Source organism: Acanthaster planci, linkage group LG13 (genome assembly GCF_054643075.1).
Source record: "Acanthaster planci isolate LZ-2023a linkage group LG13, COTS_SCS, whole genome shotgun sequence".
Classification (NCBI taxonomy): Eukaryota; Metazoa; Echinodermata; class Asteroidea; order Valvatida; family Acanthasteridae; genus Acanthaster; species Acanthaster planci.
In genome coordinates this window covers 12730550-12750473 of record NC_141789.1, presented here as the reverse complement: position 1 = coordinate 12750473, position 19924 = coordinate 12730550, and the positions used below count along the sequence as shown (strand labels likewise).

The window sequence follows — 19924 nt, the reverse complement described above, 5'->3', positions numbered from 1 at the left end:
TTTGGCGTTAGGAGCTGTGTATTTGCTGCTTTCTTGAGTTTTGCAGGAAAAAAAAAGCTATTGTACAAGTAACTGTATATCCGATATAAATAAAAATATAAGCAACAGTTATGTGAAGGATAGGACATTGCATTCAGACCAGAGTAATACTTCTGTCTTTCCATGTTTGGAAGCTTTTCATGTTTTCGCATAAACTCACAAATTATAGAACCTAAAAGTTCTAAGTTCAAACTTGGGCGATAGCACATGTGAGTCCTGCCACTATACAAATACATGTAATGTTTCAGAGTGCGACGGTAAGAATAATTGCATGAGGTGACTGATGAAACCGTCTGTTCCAGGAGGTGAAGCCGAATAGGATAGACTGTTTTATCTGTCACCGAATGCAATTATCCTTGGTATTGCACAAATGCAAAAGGTTCGTTATTTGTTTTATTCAACACCTGTATAAATCCTTGTCATCTGATTTTCTGAGTATAGCTGGATTAATTAACCCATTCAAACTGGAAGTTGTCCAGTTGTGCAGCATTTTATCTGTTTCCTTATGTTGGCAGCATCAGCATTACTTACAAAAACAAGTTCTTATTAATTATTTCCTAGAATTGTGAACGGCAGAGCTTGATGGCTTGTCATTTTGCCATTGAGAAACTTGCGTCACTAGAAGCTGCAGTGCAATCAATCCGGAGGTGTTCGTTATTCATTTCTAACATACCCTGTTAGAATTAGTTTACACTCTGCCTGGGCGCTGCGGGCGTCGGGCAGCAGCTGTGTGTTGGTACAAATAATTCAGTGCATGTGATCAATGATCCACCAATCAGATGACGGGGATTTATGCAGGTGTTGCATTAATTAAACTTACTGAATAAATAAGATATGAAACGGAGGTTTCATAGCAATGACAATAACACCCAAAATATTTCACATCCATGATAAGGATCAGAGTTGAATCTTCAAATTATCAAGTTCATTTACGAGTTTCAGAAAGAGATAACCTCTTTTGCATTGTGAACATGATACAAGTAGTTTCAAAAAATACATTTTTTTACATGAAAGGGTGTGGTTTTAAATTTCGTATAAGTCTTTCACTTCACAACAACCTGTCATATGCCCGGTAATAGGGAGTAATTAAGGTCAGTGTATTACGTATAAATGTATATGCTCTTTGAAAAAAAAAAAGAACAGTTTATTTTGAGTTTTCCGTGCTCCTTTTTTACAAAGGGTTTTGAGATCAGATACATAAAAATCAATGTGTAGATCAAGATTACACGCTTATGGAGATTAATAACTAGTGGATGCTATGTTGCCCAAATGTCCCTCTGCCGGGCACAAGACACATTGATTAGATTAGTTTGACTGCCTTGCCTCATTTAGTTGACGCCAAAGAGGAAACGCAGGTCGGCTAAGCTCAGCTTCTGACTCTGAGATCTTGCTCTGTCATGGAAAAAAAAAGACAGACCTCAAAGTTACACGTCAGCATGTTTTACGGAGTCCTTTAAGAGCAAAGAGAGAGAGAGACTGACGGACGATCAGAATCACCACAAAGACGGACGGAAGGACTTACCCTGACAGCACGTCGGATGCCAGCTTGGACTTTGATTTCTGCAGCTCCAGGATGCGCTCCTCGATGGTGTTGCGGCAGACAAACTTGTGGATGGAGACATTGTTGGTCTGCCCAACGCGGTAGATCCGGTCACAGGCCTGGTCCTCCAGAGCTGGGTTCCTGGGGGGACGGGTCAGGGAGGGGAGAAAGTGGCAAAAAAAAAAAGTGGGGACGAGGCAGAAATACAGTGTGCTGGCTAATCCCAACACGAGGCCGTGGTATCAAGCATTCAATTGCAGATCTTGGTCCGCCATACTCGTCAGCCATACGGCGGCCATAACTTCCAACCCTCAGAGTGGTGTCACCCCCAGTGCCCTTATCCCCTGGGTGCATGCCCCACTCATAATCCTGAAATGACCAATAAATAAACACCAAATCCAAAGACCATTGCCCCTTGAAAAAACTGTTTGCATCCCTGGTGCCCCCAGAAATTTCAACGATGCCACCGTCACTCATGCATTTTGCAGGTCTGAGGAGGAAGGGCTCCATGCTTCTTGAAAGCTACAGTATAAATATGCCATTGGTTTCTTCGGGGGGGAGGGAAGTTTTGACGATTCCTAGAGGTCCCTAGCAGAGATAGCTATGGAACGTCTGACCAAGAAGCACAACAGCCAAAAGATAAAATGGCAGCTTATAATCATCATCTGAACTTGACATGGTCAATTAATTGAGCGACTGAATAATGCCTGCTCACCAGTGCATGTCCAAGAGGAACAGGTGGTTGCCCCCGATCAGGTTCAGCCCCACCCCACCGGCCTGCAGCGAGACTAGCATCACCTCCCTGCCCCGGGGCTCCGTGTTGAAGTCATCCAGGGCCTCAGCCCGCTTCTTCGGGGGGACGTCGCCCCGGATGCTCCAGTAGCGGTAGCCGGCGGCCGTCAGGTGGGCCCCCATCACGTCCAGCATCTGGGTCCACTGGGACACCACCACGCTCTTCATAGGCCGGCCCGCGGGGCTTTTGCTCCGGATGTCTGCCAGGGTGGACAGCACTGCTGCTATCTGAAGTTTTGGGGAGACGAGGGAACAATTTCACTGTGGGGTCTTTGGTCACAAGAGGGCAGAATGCTTGTTTTGGTTCAAGGTAGGGCCTGTCTGGTTCAACAAGAGAAGGTGTTTTGTCATCTATGAATGACGTCCTAAAGTACCAACATGCTTCATGCTCTTACTTGTTTGTTTTTGTTTGGCATAGAGTATGCACAATCTGGTTTGAACTTCAGGGTCAAACTGAATATATTTCTTTCAACAGGGTTAGGATAGTCCTAGCAACGCCTCCACAGGACAAAAAAAGGAACAAACTGACAAAAGCAAAAACAAAAAGCCCCACTTTTGTGCTGGGCATCATCTTGTCAAAGATGGACAGTTTGGATGCGATCCTCTCCTCCCTGTCTCCTCTCTTCATTTCCTCCCCCTCCTCATCTCCAATGGCCATCTCTTTCATCTGGCCCACCAGGTCCAAGTCGATGCCCTCTGGCTCACAGCTCTTGGTGTCGACAGCCTGGGAATCCGTCATGAAAACAACAGAAGCAATCCTCAGAATGGCAACGGAGTGAAATGAACTCGGACGAGATCATAAAAAGCTAGTCAAGCTTTGTGTACCCCCCCCCCCAAGCCTCACTTTTTAAAAACCAGCCACTAGTTGGGGTTATTATTAAAGGTAAACTGCCCCCAGACAGCTGTTATTCAGCAGCTTAATCGAGCAAAGAATGCTTGAATAAAGGTCTTGAGAAGGGTGGCCACATCATTTGCATACCAGTTTTGACAATTAAATGATGTATGATGGTATCACCCCAGCCAATGACAATGTTTGATTTGTTCAGCAAAGACTGCCGCTGTGCATTACGCTCATGCATGGGTGCCCACCAACATCCACCTCTCATTACTGAATGAGGAAAGAATACCAGAAGATACCCCATCACCAGCGACTACTTGGCATCTCCTCCAACTCTACTCCAATGTTCACGATCAATCCTTCTTACCTCTTTGAGAAGGCTGAGGTGCCCACAACACTGCCTCAGCCGAAGCAGCAAGACCAAGATGTGACTGGCATGCATGCGCTGTTCCTGGTCTTGAGCGGTGCCTCTGACTGCCCCGCCTGCGGCCCCACCTGGTGCCCTACCCGTGGCCGCTGATGCGCTGCCAGTACTGGTGAATAGGGCCGGGGTCTTGCTAGTGACCCCCGACCCTTGAGCCTTCTCTTTCCCCTCGTGGAAGCGGATGTAGTTCTGCACCTTGGATCTCGAGGGGTAAAACAAGATAAACACATCCAAATCTTAAGACATGTGGTCATCATTTTTGGAAGTTCTGAAGAAGCCGTTTCTAAGCATGAATGGAAATGTAAAACCTAGCTTAAAATGTGGCAACTTCCATTCCAGACACAATGCAGGGGTGGTTTTGCAAATTTGTAGGGTCCTTGCACAGGTGCCAAAGGTGGTCGGCTGTCTCAAGCTTCATAGTGAGTACTAGGTCAGGTAGCTTTGAGCTTTGAATACAGTCCTCTTTAGACAATCATCAAACATTATGCACACAATTACTGTAACAATAGGTGCCTTACTCCTGTGTTAACCACTTCCTGCAGGGGGGCCCGGTTTCGGGCACCGTGTGTTTATACGCGCGGCCGGGGTCTCCGAAATCAGGCAAAGGGAACTGTACTCGGAACACAGGGCCAGGCTGCTAGGCATTACCGACATTTTTTCACTCGCAATAGTGGAGATAATCCAGCCTTGTTTTGAAACAGTATACCACGGTTTGGGGCATTTAGTGCGGGCGGATTACCACCGGGGACAAAAGCGCTCCACCACTGCAATGATGAGCCACACAGCCCTGCTGCATGCTAATCTGGCCCCTATTGAAAAGAGGTCAGCAGCGCACCGTTCTAGGTTCGTGAACAAAAGAAAGTTATATAATGCACAATATATATATAGCGCACAATGTGGCTCTTTTTACAAGGCTGCAGGCCTGGCTGAAATACTCGGGCATCAACAGATTTTGTCTGTCAGACTAGAGTGGCCACCAGACAGTAATTCATGTGGGTGTACACGTCCTTTAATTGAAACGATGAATTTTTGAAGAATTTTGAAAACTGAAAATCTTGAAAAGTCCTGATTATGTGCACTACATGTTTCAAACCACCCGGCAGCAAGTGGTTTCTGTACTCACACTGGAGTACACATTTTGTTTCTCATACTCATGAAAATATACTCGCACTCGCACTCGAAAATGCCATGCACTCATACTCCTACTCGTGGTGAAGTACTCACACTCACGGGAATGTACTCCACTTTGACACAGTCTGCTCAATCACTTGAGTTTAGTACCTTGATTCTCTGAAGAGCTTCTCATAAACCCGTCTCTCGTCGGCAGACAGTTCTATATGGTGGCTATGGCAGCTCTTGTCGGGCAGAGCCACTAGCGGCTTGCCTGTGGCTGTGTTCTTCTGGTCCTTGGTCCTACGGAGTAGCAGGCTCTTCACCAGAACATTCAGTCTGTTGCTACCGGACTCTACATTAGGGTGGACAAGATTAACGTGGACTATATTAATGCCTGGGTTGTCTTTGGTAGAAATGCAACATGACGTTATGACCATTCTTCAGAACATGAAACCTGAAGCATAAATCGCTAAAAAAAGACAAATACCAATTTCTAAAGACAACTCAACCTAAATTCAACATCACTCATTTTTCGGGGGAAAAATAATTATAATGTGTCAGTTATTACAATGGAAGCAGTAAAAATCTTTTACTGAGTTTTCAGAACTCCAACCAATTTAATTTATAGCAGAATTTACATGTGACAATGACACCAAGTGTGAAGGAAAGAAGGGCAACACAAGGAGGATACGACTTCAATTACGTAAAAGGTTCCAGGACTTACTGCTGTTATTGTCGACCTGCCTTTTCCAAACTTTGTATTCATCAAAGGGAGAGCATCTCAGAAATCTGTTCAGTGCATCAAAAGAAGCACGTTATGCTTGATGTACATTTCACAGACAGCTGGAGAAAGACTGACTTTGAAGGTCAATCCATTTCCCCCCCCCAACCTCTTGATGGATTATGAAGGCTCTTGGAGAGTCAGTGTCAATAGGGGACTTTGTCCTGCCTGTCAAAAGTTACAAGACACATAATGAGTTCACCAAGTAACACAAAAGCACGGTTAGGGTTAAAAAAAAACCAGAACTGACCTCAGGAGGGAGTACATGTCCACAAGGTTGTTTTGAATAGGGGTGCCCGTCACGGCCCAACGAGCCCTAGCACGTAGCCGGCACACGGCCATGGCTGTCTGGCTCTTGTGGTTCTTAATGTTGTGGGCTTCGTCCAGGATGATACGCTCCCAGAGAATCTGGAGCAAGAGGGGATGTTCTGCTGGGGAGGAGGGCAGATCTGAGCCATCCTGTGTAGGGTGGACAGAAATGTCAGCATGCCAGAGGTTTTGTACAAATTATTTGTGGGTCTTTTTTTACTGAGGACAACTGTTGAACGACTTTGAACACTGTGAACTCAACAGATCCAGAGTCCAGTTGAATTTTTTGAGCAGCTTCCATTTGGCATATTATCACCTCAGGCTAGTAACTGATGGATACACTTTGCAAATTGTTTACCGACATTCATACCATAAGCTCACAAATGTTAAAGAACTGTGTCTGAGAAAGTGGTTACCAGTTTTCTTACTGTACAACCCCGATCATATGCACATTCACAGGTACACATTGAAGTCAACGAGAAAATTTGCTGCAAACTTTTTAAACACTGTGCAGTAACCCAATGGAACGTTCCTTATTCTGTACAGATACCAGACTTTGGGATCTGCCTTCCTCAATCTGAGAGAATCCTGCTATCACTCCCAGTACAATGGATTTTGAAGGCCTTGGAGGGGTTTGTACAGGCTACACGGATTCTGGGTTTGGCATGGGATGTATTACTGTTTAATAGAAAGGTCTAAAGAATCTGTCTGACGATTTTCATTACCTTCACTGGTTCCTCTCCTTTCTCTTGAGCAGACAGGAAGGAAAGCTCTTTTCGAACTATCTCGTACGTGGTGAAGACCATGTCGTATTTGGCCAGCCGCCGGGCGCTGCGCTCTCGGTTGGTGCCGTGGTACAGGTAGGTGGTCAGGAGGCCTGGTGCACAGCGCTGCTCTACTTCCTTCTGCCACTGCGACATGAGGGAGGCAGGGCACACGACCAAGGTGGCTTGGGAGGTGATGAAACCTTTGTCTGGGTGTGCAAAATTGACTGCACTGGTTATGGAATAATCACACAGATTTTTTGCTATTCAAACTACATCCAAACCAGTGGCACATTCGTTTGCACTTTAACTTTCAGAGGAAATCAAGCCCCACATGAAGCAACAGTGGCTACGCTGTACTTTACTCAATCATAGAAATTCCCCCCAAACCTTCTGGTGGATTTTGGGGGATCTGGGTAGGTTAGGGCGGAAGAGCTCAGGATTCTGCTTGTGTTTTTTACAAATGGCTTCAGCATGTATCGGTGGCCAACAATGAAAACCAAGTGAAACCTTTTACTCCCATGGAACTTGCAAATTAAACAACTTGCAAACTTCACAGTGCCTGAATATTATCAGATTGAGCTGTCCAACAATTTCACATTAATGAGTTGAAATTTTCAACAATGTAGCATCGAAGCAATCCAAACCAATTCATTTACTTTTGTAAGTGAAATCTCTAAACTAAAGGCCTGACATATGATGAATACTATCTCACCTCCTGTCTTTGAATCTTCTGCTTTCTCCGGAGGTGCAGCACTGTGCTGTTTTTGCCACAGAGCCAGCGAGATCATGGTCAGGGTTTTCCCCAGGCCCATGTCATCAGCTGTGGGAAACCAAACAAAGATGCAGAGAATACATCAAGAGTTCTCTGGCCAGGACAACTTGACAAAAAAGTCCACTGGTCAGTATGTGCTCTGCGTCTTCCACCGTGACACTATTGCGAATTTGAGCTGCAGCGGATACCTACCCAGAATTCCCCCACACGGATGCTGCTTCTCTCTCCACACTAGCCAGGCCAGGGCCTGTCGTTGGTGGGTCATCAGGCTGACCTTTAATCCCGAGGGGTCCTCGGCTTCTGCGTCGGCCGTGGGGCAAGTTTGCAAAGAGCTAAATTGAGAGAAGAATTTATGAGTTGTACAAAACAGGTGGGACCATTATTGTGGGGGTAGGGTTGCTGTGGCATATCAAGAGGCTTTTCCTTTGAGTAGTGTACACAAGCTACAGCCTACTGAAAGGCCTAAGGCTGCCGAATTTAACCTTTTGAAAATAAGAAATATTAAGCTTAGGAAGTCACACTAATTAGCAGAAGGAACCAAAATGTCAAGAATTGAAAAATCAGCGTGGAGACTGTAAGAGATGTTCTGAGTCTAAAAAATAAAGTATCTCGGGACTGCAAATATTGTAACTATTGTATATACACGTAGCTATTTCTTGTCAAGGCCCTTTTCCTTCTTGGATTTTTGACACATCAGGTTTTCTCACGGTAAGACTCGTCTTCCTTCAGGTACCCACTCTGCAGCATGCCCCTCCCCCAAAAAGTCTCTCACCAGTAAACACACTCAGGTGATCAATTGAAATGTAGGGAAGGCACGTGTGTACGCTTGCAGTGACATCAACGGTGAGCTTACCTATGCAGCTTGTCGATGGCACCCTTGGTTATAGCTCCAACCTCTCGCTGTCTCACAGTTGTCATGCGACCACCGTACAGTGTCAATGCCTGGGGCTGAGCTGGACAGTGCAAACGTTACAAAGGGAACAACCATTTGGAAAGGTGTTGCCGACGAAAACTGAAGTGCCATGGACGATGGGCAGAGTATTACAGGGAAACCCTGCGTGTGCTTTACCATTCTGCTACAAGCGAGCTGCCCCCCCCCCACAAAAAACCCTCACTGTGGTGGAGCGCGCTTTACAGACAAACCGACATTCTTTGAGAGAAATGCATTCTTAAAAAGGCAGAGCAACTTCAGGCATGTACATGTACTGATAACACAAATGTAAAATCAAAAATCCTAAAATTGTTAAAAAGCACCGCAACTTTCATCGGACGGAGAAAAAGGGGTTTGCATTTCTTACAGGCTGTCTGGTAAGCCATGTAGGACTGCTGCTGTGTGGGCTGGCCTGATGATGACGACGCAGGCTGGAATCTTCCGTTCAATGTCTGAGCAGGCAACAGTCCTGTAACAAAGGACCAATAAGGGTGTGATGTAAAAATGCTCATATTGTTTCACGGGTAAGGCGTGGGGAGAGTAAGGTATCAAGACCGTTGAGGGGGGGCTGGAAAATTTCAAAAGTGTTATTAAGGTACAGAATGAAAAAGCTTCTGCCTCTAAGGTTAAACTTGCTCAAGCACTACAAAATCTCCTCTTATGTCTACTCATTTCAAGATAACATGGTATCACGTTTGAAAACAACTTTGGCCAGCAAGCATCCCATACCATCGATCTTGGCCCTCTGCAGTCTGGCCTCAACTTCCTTCAGCTGTGACTCCGTGGAGGCCACTCGCTGGACTAGCTTGGCCCCCTTGTCAGGCAGCATGGAGAGGGGAACGGTCTTGACAACATTCTGAGAGTTGACAAAGTGACGATGGTTTAAAAAAAAGGCAAAGAAGCGTGAGCTTTTAGAGCTGAGACAAATACAAACAATGCTAAATGATACTCTCCAATGCGCAAGGTTTTGTCTTCTTTGTTACTTATGACCTGAAATCAGAAGAAATCAAGTGGTTAACGGAAGTGATTGTAAGGATTGTTCAAAGTAAAGAGAACTTAGTAAATATTGGAAAAAAAATCTCAATTTTTTTTAATTCAATTGCTAAGTTTTCAAAGTGTAAATCTGAAGATGAAACGCAACATGAAGCAAATTTCCAAGTGTGTCTCCGGGTAACTTTCCAAAGTACTGCCTTCCTGTATAAATCATTGACTGACTGAATATTTAGCTTTATTATCAAAAAGCTTCATTCTGAACTCTTTTAAAAACCAAAAAGGTCACTGTGGGATCACTGCTCACCTTCTGTTTGTCAAGATCTCTGAGAAGCTGATGTTTGAGCTGTAAGTCCTTCTGGACAGCTAGTGCTGTCTGTTCTTTCTGAGAGGTCACCTTCCCGAAAGATTGGAAGAGGCTGGTCTGTCCACTGGCTGAGCTTGACATTGGGAGTGTAACAGGGAGGGTTGCTGAGATCACTGTTCTGGCATGGTTGTGAGATGACGGCAGTGTTCGAGCTTCTGTGAGTGTGACGGAGTCATCTGATGTGAGGTCTATGACATCAACTACAGTTGGCTGTTTGGCGGAGGCAAGCTGTGCCTCTTTTGGCTTGGCTCCAAGGGAGGTTTGATGTGTTTTTGAAAGTGAATTGACGGCAGGGGCTGCTGCGTTCTCGGCCGCAGGAGCAGCATTGGGTTTTGATTGCACAGTCGCACCAGAGCTGCTAGATAATTGGCTGCTGGCCGCAGCTGTCTTGCCACTGCCACTAACCTGATTGGAAGGTTTAGGGATTACTTTGGTGGGCCCTGCGCTTGTTCCCCGATCATTTCCGGGGCCAGCTGCTGGCACTGTTCGTTGTTCAGTAAGCCTTCTGGCAGAAACAATGTCCCCAGACCCTCCTCGTTGTTTTCCGACACTGTCTTGAACTAACTCCTTGGGTTGATATCCAGCAGCCTCCCTTCCACTGGTAGATTTGGGAACAGCAAGACCTTGATGAGGTCTTTCAGCCAAGGAACTGGAGACGAAGACATCCTCACCGCCAGAAATGTCCATCTGGGAGGAAAAGCTCTCCGACAGTTCGTCCATCTCTGACCGCAGCTCAGACACCGTCTTGGGCAAAGGTTTGTCCTTCTGTGCTGAGGCCTGAGAAGTCGACCTGCTTTCGTGAACAGTCTCGGCATGCTGCCTCAGTTCGTTGGAGTTAACTCGTTGACCCTCTTGCACCACATGACCCCTACTCTGATCGCCTCTAATCCTTGACTCTGTGGTGGCAGAGGTGGGATCGTTCACTGACGTACTTCCCGATTTACTTGGTTGGCTAGCCAGTTTGTTCTGAGGGTGTACATGCTCTGTCGTTGCAGTGTTGCTGGTTCTCTGTTGTTGGGGTTTTGGCATAATCTGTTTGTTAAATCCTCCCTGAGACTCTTGAGTTCCATTGCAGTCTTTCAATGGCTTGCGCTGTAAGGCATCACCCTATCATTTACATGTCCGGAGAGGAAAAAAGATTATATTATTTAGAATGCTGGATCACTTTAGTCTTTTTAATAACAAGAATTAGCGGAAAAAAATGGTACGTACACCCAAGTAAAATTATCTACGTGAAATTTAAAAGGATTGTCAAAATGATTTCCAGGACACAAATGGGCACAGGTCAAAGTTGACGACAAGCCAGAGTTTTGCCAAGGTGAACAATCAATTACAAAGAATGAGGCAGGGAAATACTGGCATGAGACACACCTGCAGGTTGACTTTACCGATCACAACGGAGCCGCACCACCCCTTGCTCATCTCCCTGTACTTGCTGCATCGAAAGTAACGCCTGGACAGAAGTCACGAAAAAGAGGCTTAACTTAGAATGATGACAAGTATATCGATAGACGCAAAGCATGAGCTAGATTTTGCCTGCAGCACAGCAAAATACGTTGGAGAAAGTGCACGGTCTCTGAGACACACTGTTTTGTTTCGGGATACTCACTTTTGTTCCCCGGTTGAAGGATTAGTCCCGAGTGCCTGCAGCTCCACAATGTCACCATCATGCACCAAGCAACGAGACACCGGTAGTCTGGGAATGATAAGAAAAGTACAGTGTCATTTGGCAACCAGAATTAAGAAGCCTTTACTGTGGTGGTACAATGCTTGTGGACAGGTGGTACACGCATGATACATGCCTCTGACTAATAGGATATCATGATTTTGCAAATATATGCGCGTGTCACACTGAAGAATGTATATGAGTGCTGTTCCACTGCAGTTATGGTGTTTAATCGGATTAGTCTATAGGCCATGTTACAGAAAACCCTCTGTTTCTTTCAAGTAAACAAAGAAATATCCCTTATCATACAGGTATATGTAATTATACTGCGAGAAGATTATATGAAAGTTTAAATGTATTTAGGGGGTTCAGGCATAAGATGTTCCTATTTGTACTCCAAAGTGAGGTCTTGTTAAGCTTAGCTCAGTTCCTGAATAGCTAGAGATGATCGTGGGCTAGGAATCCTGCATCAACACCTTGCTTGCTTTATGTGGTTGCACTGCTTCCCTGGTCCCATGCTACAGATATAGTAGCTTTTCCCCTTGTTGGGTCCGTCCTTGGTACCCGTCTTCAGGAAACACGGCTTCCCTGAATAATACAAAATAAACTGATATATCAAATCTTGCAGGATGCATCAACTAGTTCAGGACTGGTCTAGTTTTCTGCAGGACATGATGCATCAGTAATGTACATCGTGTACATCAAATTGATGATTACAATGGTTATACTGCCATCTCTCTGAGCTGTGTCTCAATTTTGTTCTTGTTGGTTTTTTCCTATTGAAACAAGACAGACTTAAACATGTTAAAAAGGTTTCCTCAAGTTAGGCGAAGTGAATAAATAAACTGGTTTTGTCTTCTAGCTCAATTCTGGCTTTCTTCTTCTTTACTTTGTCACTTTTGATTACATTTTTTTAATGTTTGCAAGGCATTGCGACTTCACTTAGTTCTTTAACAAAATGAGCTTTGAATTCATGTTGCCTGTTGGATGGGTACCTCCAGAACTGGGGTGTGGGGTCCGACGTCCAACGTCCGCCCTAGGAGCAGGGTGGACGTCTGACCCCACAGTTCTAATGGTTCTGGGGGTGTTGGAATGGATGGGTGAAAACTCCTGTAGACACAAAACTGTTAGCAAGGGTAAAAAAAATCCATTAAACATCTCAAAAACTTTCACTCCCCCCATTTCATTCTACCTTGAAATAAAAAAAGGATGAGAATGAACTTTGGCATATTTTACAACGTCAACAATGTACTAGCCTACTTCAGTTCAATTCATGCCATTATAAAAAATTACAACATTTTCTTTACTGCTGTTTGTCGTTGGGGAGAGCATAAACCCTCTAAGACTGGTCTGAAAAATTCCAAGTGTTTTCTAAGTAGGCCTAAATGGCATGGTATTTTCCCTCCGAATCAGCTAACTGAACTTTTCTTGACATGTTTTCTGTAGGCCTACTGTACTCTAGGTCGCTTTAGGGAATAATTACTGGCGTCCATATATGGAACTCTTTGCGTAGTTGGGAGAACTTAAAAAAAAGTGCGACACTCTTCAACTTCACAGCCGCACTGTATGCTAGCAAATTATGCGTCTAAAGTTTGTGTCGAAAATAAGCAGATTACGCCTACACCCAGTGCGAACATCAATGGCATTTAAACCATACCAGTCTCCCTACATGCCCTAGGTCTCTCTCATGTCCGTGAACATAAAAATACGATGCTATTTTCCGCCTAATTGTAAAGGACAAAAATAAAGAAAACGTGCTTACCATGACCTTGACATAGAATATCTTCCATTTCGGCTCAAAACGTTCCTTAAAAAACCTTTTACTCAAATATTTGAGCGTTTAAAGTCCGCCTGATACGTGTCAAAGTTCGGGGAATTCCTTTTATAGTTTTAAATATGTGCCTCTTGCAAAAACTGTAACCGACCAATCAGCGCCGTTGAATCTTTCTTGTCTTCTCAGAGCGAGGCTTTAGGCAATCCAATGGAGTCTGGTGTCCGCCGCAAATACCTGTTTAAACTGGCATGGAGGTAAGCCAGACTATTCACATCTGATCAATGTTTACGAATGAATGTACGGATATGATGTGTGTCAGCGTCAGAGTGAGAATGTAAACTAAAACGACGAATTTCTGTTTACTTTGTTCCCTGCTATCAGCCCAAATATCACAAAGGTGGTATTCTAAGTTCTTTGCAGACCTATCTGCTACGATCATGTCGGAAAAATCAACAAAATCCGACCGTTTCCCTTCTTGCTGGGACGACGACGAGCGGATGGGTTATCTGTTCTCGGACTTCCGCCAGAATCGCACAGTGAACCCCAACGACTGGGACAACAAGCTGAAGTTCTGGTCGCAGCTGGTCGGGGACTGCTGCAGAAAGGACAAGTGCGCCGTGATGGACTGCGAGAAGATGGTGGAGGGGTTTCGAAGGAAAGGCCGGCTACCGATGGGAATCAACAGGGTGCTTCGAGAAATGGCAAGGTGAGGTCACCAAAAAAAAAATTTGGTCCTTAGTCTATCACGCCCACAGCCATGAAAACAAAGTCCCCAAGTCCTGTTAGGGGAAAAATGCAGGCTAAACTCAACAAGATTACTTGTGTTTCATACTGTGCCAGCAGCCTGGGTGAAGGATTACATATTTGTTAATGCAACATATAATTTCCTTTTTTAAACTAAATGCATCCTGCCGTTGCAGTAACGTAATGATGTAACGCTTTGTTTACATGTGCGCTTTCCTACGGGTACATGGTGAATCGCATCCTACCCCACTGTGATAAGAAAGCCCTCGTGAACAAAGTATGACGTCATTGTGGTACAGGTCTGTTAGAGGAACATTTTGTGTTAGTGTAGTCTTAAAAAATATATTTTTTATGCTGAATACAGCACTGGTGAGATAGTCAGCACAGCCGACTTTTCTAACAGTCTCAATAGCACATGGTTTTCTTGGGGCGTCCACACCTTCTTGAGACAACCCCTGACCTGGGCCGTTGGCTCAGTGTTCAAGCGCAACGAGCAGCCACTGACGGGGAGCTATATCGTCATGGATGTCTTAAAGGTGCGTCAACAGTTCCATCCAAACGCACATGTCAAACACTGGATTAAACTACGTCAACTATTACACTTGTTGAAAGAACACATAGTGTGTACAACAGTGAGGGCTTTCATATATCAGAACCCTTTATATCAATGTATGTAAAGCATGCAAAACAGTGTTGAGATCTTCCTGGTGAAAAGAAAATGTATTTAAAGAAATAAATTCCGTCAATTTCATGTGATGTATTTGGAAGATTATGTCAATATTACAGATCTAGACCTTCCCCAAAATGAGACAGATTTTTTGTTGTTAAAAGTCTGGTTTTTGTATTCTTTGAGTTTTTCACATCGGACAGAACCGTTGACAGTGATTTGTATTTCAAAAGGGAAACAGTGAAAATAATTCAAAGGAAATAATTGGTGAACATCACAGATTGAGTGGAAGCTCACGTCTTACATCAAGTTCATGCTTTGTTGAAAACAGGAGATTTCTAGATCTGTACTGGACCTCCACCAACGATGCAGCAACTTTGAAAACATGGACAACATTGTGGAGTATACCACTGTGAGAGATATGTGCCATGAGATTTGCAGTGATGAGATGACTCTTGACCTTGCGCTGCTGTACCTGCAGAAAGCCAAGAGTGTCCATGTGGAAACAATTGCCGATGGCTCGAAGGTCAGACTTTCCTGTCGCAGGATTGCATGCTCAATGTCCCATGTTTTGGAGAACAGAAATCATTGAATCTTTCTATTTGCTTATCCGCTGGAATGATCTGGAAGCTGCTTCATTCAGGACAGACATAAAACCCAACAAAATGAGGCACAAGTCACCAGCACTCCTTATGAGAAATAGACCTCACTATGAAGTGTCGTAGTTTTCTCCCTTATAACGTCAGTTCTCATCAGAAAGCCAACCGATTCATCTGTCAAAGTAAAAATATAATGACGTTGTAACACATGTTAAGAGTAAATGAGTGAAAAATATATTTGCCTGAGACTCACTTCATGGGTATTCGTCAGAAAGTCTTATTTATTCTTAAGAATGATTCTCTTATTAGATCTGAACTTCAAACCCTGATTTAATACTTCAAGTTTTTTGTTTTCCCCTGACAGGCAATAACTTTTCCTGTAGTACATTTGAACAGCTAGAAGTGGCAACAGGCATTGTTTCAAGAACTGAATATCAAACAGCTGGGTGTTGGCAGAGTAGGCTTAAAGTTTGAGATTAATTACTTTTTTAAAACAACTTTGCATTTTCCCCTCTGCACAATTTTGAAGGTCGTGAAATTTGTCAGCAAGAATCAGCAGACTGTTGCTCCACTAACAGAGACAGAACTCGGCATTGTGGGGTGAGTGCAATTATAAGGCTGCTTCCAACACTGTGAGTAATTGTTTGTGAGAAAGAACTCGGCATTGTGGGGTGAGTGCGATCATAAGGCTGCTTCCAACACTGTGAGTAATTGTTTGTGAGAAAGAACTCGGCATTGTGGGGTGAGTGCGATCATCTGGCTGCTTCCAAGGCTGTGAGTGATTGTCTTTGGTGGTTTAAAGAACAAAAGCAGCAGATTTGTAATGAGTGATGTTTTTTCTTTCTCAGTTTACGGAGAACGATCAACTCTCTGAAGAAGCAGATTGAACGACACCAGAAGGACATGAACAATCTGCGCGATGAGGCAGCCTTGATGGTCAGAAAGGGTCTCAAGTCCTCCGTGAGTAGATTGCTCATTGAGATTTTTAGCCTGTGGCATACGTTTACTGATAGCACAAGGTTATTCGGGGCTGGAAGTGGTAGCCTGGATGGACACGTATTTCCCTACGCAACATTTACCTGGACTAGCAAGTGTAAACCACTCAAATGTGCTTGATTGGTAACTGTTTTCCTTGTTCGAAAGGCCAAGAACATCTTGCGGAGGAAAAAGATTATCGAGAGGTTGTTGGCCAAGAAGGAAACCACACTAGACACGCTACAGCAGTTGCTTGATCAGATTCAAGGAGCCGAAACAAATACAATGGTGAGAGGACAGTAGACGTAACTTGTGCCTATTCCATTCAGATAACTTTAAATACTGTCACTGTGAGTCATATCCTTGGCTATTTTCAAAGCCTTGTCTCTTTATGAGAGCTGCTCAGCGCCATTGCAACCTGACTTGAAAGTGCAGCGATGTAAAATGACTTGCTTTGTGGGCATTTTACAAGGCAACCACGTTGTGCCTCAGAAGGACTTGATAGTCTTCAGAACGGCTTGTCTGGAAACAGACTCTTGTTGGAATTCGAACTACGTTCTTACTCGTAATAGGTGTCTCTTTTTCATGCCCAGACTTTGGAAGCATATCGAGCGGGGGCCAGCGCTTTGAAGCAGACACTGAAAGCCAATGGCTTGACACCAGAGGCTGTGGATGACACACTGTCGGATGTTCAGGAGGTAGAAAACTCATAACTCTCCCCTTCTCTATGTGGGCTGGTTCTGTTCGATGTACCCCACCCTCCAAATGCACCTCAGTACTCTTCAGGTCACCTAATCAGCTCTTCAAATCTTACTTGTTTCCAGACAAAATATTTGAAAAGGCATCTGGTAAAAAGGAAGTTGTTAATATTAGTAGTAGTAATCGGCTGAGTATATTCAAGGTACTCTTCTCCTTAACTCCTCACAAACTGGAATTGTCTGAAGTCTTAGATTTACGGGATTTCTGCAACAAATATGAGTGATCACCATTGGTTGTGTTACCATTATGGTTTCTCTTCTCAGGTTATGGAGCTGTGCGCTGAAATAGATGACACCATGTCCCAGGGAAATAAGTCCATTGACGAATCAGTCTCTTTCTCAGCGGGCCTAGATGCAGATGCCCTGGAAACTGAGCTTGCCGATCTCCTCGCGGAAAGTGGGGTGACTACAAGACAAACAAGTAAGAAAAACGTCTTTTAAACTCAAAGAGCTTTCTTTAGTCATTCTTGTTAACATCAGAAAGGTATAGACTGTTGTTAATTAAAAAATTACGGAGCATTTATTTCCTGAGAATCTGTGGATTTACATGGAGGGGCGGAATAGGGATTTGTTTTGCTGACAAAAATATACATTCAATAAATATATTTTTAGAAGTGGTGGGGAGGGCTTTTCATATGCTAGTACCAGTTTGAAAACATTTCCATTTCCTTAAAAATTTGGAAGAATATCTTTGGGGAGGGGGTAATGATCAATGCTCCGTTGTTCTTGGTGTAATGTTCATGAGAGTTATCCTACCAGTGTCTTATTCGTTTCACTTTTTGTCGGTGAAACATGGTAACAAGCCACAAACTGCTTGAAAACATCAGCACAGGCCTACAGCGCCACTCAAAGTTAGAATTTGAAAATACGTGCACTTTTCTTCAGTTGCATTTGTCAATCATTTATAACTGATATGAATAGGACAAAGTACGTTCGCAGCATTAGGTAACGCGATTTGGTCATTTGAGTAAAATAGGCCCAGTCACTGATTCACAGAATCCTCATTTTTTTATCTCATTTCTTCATATCATCAGATAAGGCGGGGACAGATCTCTTAGCTGGCTTCCCCGAGGTGCCTGAAACCAAACCGCAGAGTTTGGAGGAGGACAGTACCACCGAACCTTTGCTAATGAGTTAGTAGCAGTGATGCCTACAACATTCACGACAATTGTCCAGTGGGCCAGCTAGTGCCCAGACTACCGAAGGGGACTGGCCACAGCACGTCTGTGGCATCCAGGAAACCAACTAACCTTCTGTGGTGTCCTTTGAGATGAAGTGTGACCACTTCCAAAGACAGGCAATGTTTCCCGTGTCCGTGGCTACTCTCTTTAAATGACCAAAAAGAACTGCAGCCATAACCCCAACAACTGTCATGTTGAAACACATGAATTTCCGAGGAGTTTAAAATGGTGTAAAATATTCGAATCATGATCAATTTTAAAGTTTATTATCCAAAAATTGGGATTCAGTAAAATGCAGAAAACACAGGCAATCTGTGTTTTAGTGACGTTGGTGAAAGAAGCTTAGAACTCTCAACTTCCAACACTGGTTCAGTCACAGACCCAATTGAGAATATTCAAGAAAAAAGCCATCACGAAGTGTATAAGTCGCTGACAGGAGAAACTGGTGAAGTGTTATTGGTAAAATCCCTGAAACAAGTTGAGTGGGCCCTGAACCCAAACACTTTTTGTTGAAACCCCGACAGTGGGGAAGGATGGTTGTATGAAAGCAACGCTTAATGTAGAACCGACACAAATTTTGGAAAAGAAAGTGGTGGAAAAACTGTTGATAAAATGGCCCAAATTTGTGAGTTATTTCCCTACAAAAAGAGATTCCTTTTAACTCTGCGTTGTCACACTGTAAAAACAAATAATCATTTTAACTGAAAAAAGTAAGTCCAGCTCTAGGTCTCAAATGATCAAATTAGATTAGTCAGGCAGGCCAATGACTAACATTTAGCAGTCAAAGAGAAGTCAAATATTATCCAAATTTGACCAAAGTCAGTCACCGTTGATTCAAGATTATTCCAGTCTTGATTTATTAAGTCATCGAGACCCGGATTTTAGTCAGTTTGGCGAATTTGTGGGCACAAAATGACTAACTTTGGTTTACATTGCATCACCTAGGTCTTGGTAGTGAAATGCCTCCATGCTTCCTTCATGTTGTACATGTACAATTTAAAACTTGTAAGAATAAAACTGCAACTTTGAGGCGAGGTAGAAGGTCTGCCATAAATAACGTAGCTCAAGAGCAAACATTATTTCAACAGTTTAGGTACAGTAATGCCCTGATCTCGCCACTGATGATGGAAGTCTAAAACTCTTTTCCTTTACGAAATAGTCCGAATCAAATACTCTTCGGGATGCGTTACTAGCATCATTTATTTATTTTCGTGCAGCTGATGAACATAATTTTTAAAGGCAAGCTAACTGGATCGTAAAGAACCACGGGAACTTGGCAGAGCATCGTACGTGCCGTATCACGTCACTCTGTTCTATGCAAAGGGCGCCCTCTATCCGCCGAATTAAAAACTAGCTTGGACATTTTGTTGTCCAATACAACCGCAGCACGTTTTTGTCAGCAGATTTCATGCATTTTATTTGCAATGCTTGCACAAGTTGGGGAACCAAGTTGAGGTACTCACTGTCGTACAAAATACCGCTTCTTTGTGAATCATGAATTTCTACGTTTTCCAGCCACGCCCCTCCCTTCACAGATTCCTGGCCTGCGAACGCCGAAAAGTGCAGTCAACCCCTCTCTATCTATGTCGGCCCCCAAATAACTGACATTGAAACCTGTCAATCACCCTCCTTAAGCAGCTGCGAGCCTGTTTGCACGGCCTGTCTCTCACGGCACTCGAGTGGACATCTGACAACATGTTATCTCTGCTACCAAAAACATTAATGTCGGTGACGGCTGGGCAGAAGTCGTCCAAGTTAAGCCGGGCCCAGTGGTCATCCTCTTGGCGAGTTGCACTGTTTCTCGCGAGCTCACACCACAGTGAATACTCGCACTCCAACGGGATGATACACAACATCCAGTGTCCTCGACTCTTAAAATTTAGGCTTTCCCACCCTC

At 44.0% G+C, this 19924-nt stretch overlaps 2 protein-coding genes across 2 annotated transcripts; one reads left to right on the top strand and one right to left on the bottom strand.

Moving 5' to 3' along the window:
- Positions 1–132: 132 nt before the first annotated feature.
- LOC110983387 (transcription termination factor 2-like) lies at positions 133–13267 on the bottom strand. Its single transcript, XM_022242615.2, has 19 exons — positions 13092–13267; positions 11806–11917; positions 11273–11359; positions 11035–11116; positions 9604–10770; positions 9036–9162; positions 8674–8775; positions 8229–8328; positions 7568–7707; positions 7316–7423; positions 6562–6809; positions 5778–5986; positions 5471–5535; positions 4915–5098; positions 3577–3835; positions 2925–3095; positions 2295–2599; positions 1562–1720; positions 133–1431 (listed from the first exon to the last, which is right to left on the bottom strand). The coding sequence occupies exons 1-19, from the start codon at positions 13117–13119 to the stop codon at positions 1368–1370; spliced, it is 3717 nt and encodes a 1238-aa protein (XP_022098307.2). The 5' UTR covers positions 13120–13267; the 3' UTR covers positions 133–1367.
- Positions 13268–13391: 124 nt separating this feature from the next.
- LOC110983371 (charged multivesicular body protein 7-like) lies at positions 13392–18674 on the top strand. The gene is made up of 9 exons (XM_087145083.1): positions 13392–13809; positions 14212–14383; positions 14846–15040; positions 15643–15713; positions 15962–16073; positions 16257–16376; positions 16682–16786; positions 17111–17267; positions 17881–18674. Exons 1-9 carry the CDS (start codon positions 13541–13543, stop codon positions 17982–17984), a joined length of 1305 nt encoding a protein of 434 aa, XP_087001209.1. The 5' UTR covers positions 13392–13540; the 3' UTR covers positions 17985–18674.
- The last annotated feature ends 1250 nt before the right edge of the window (positions 18675–19924 follow it).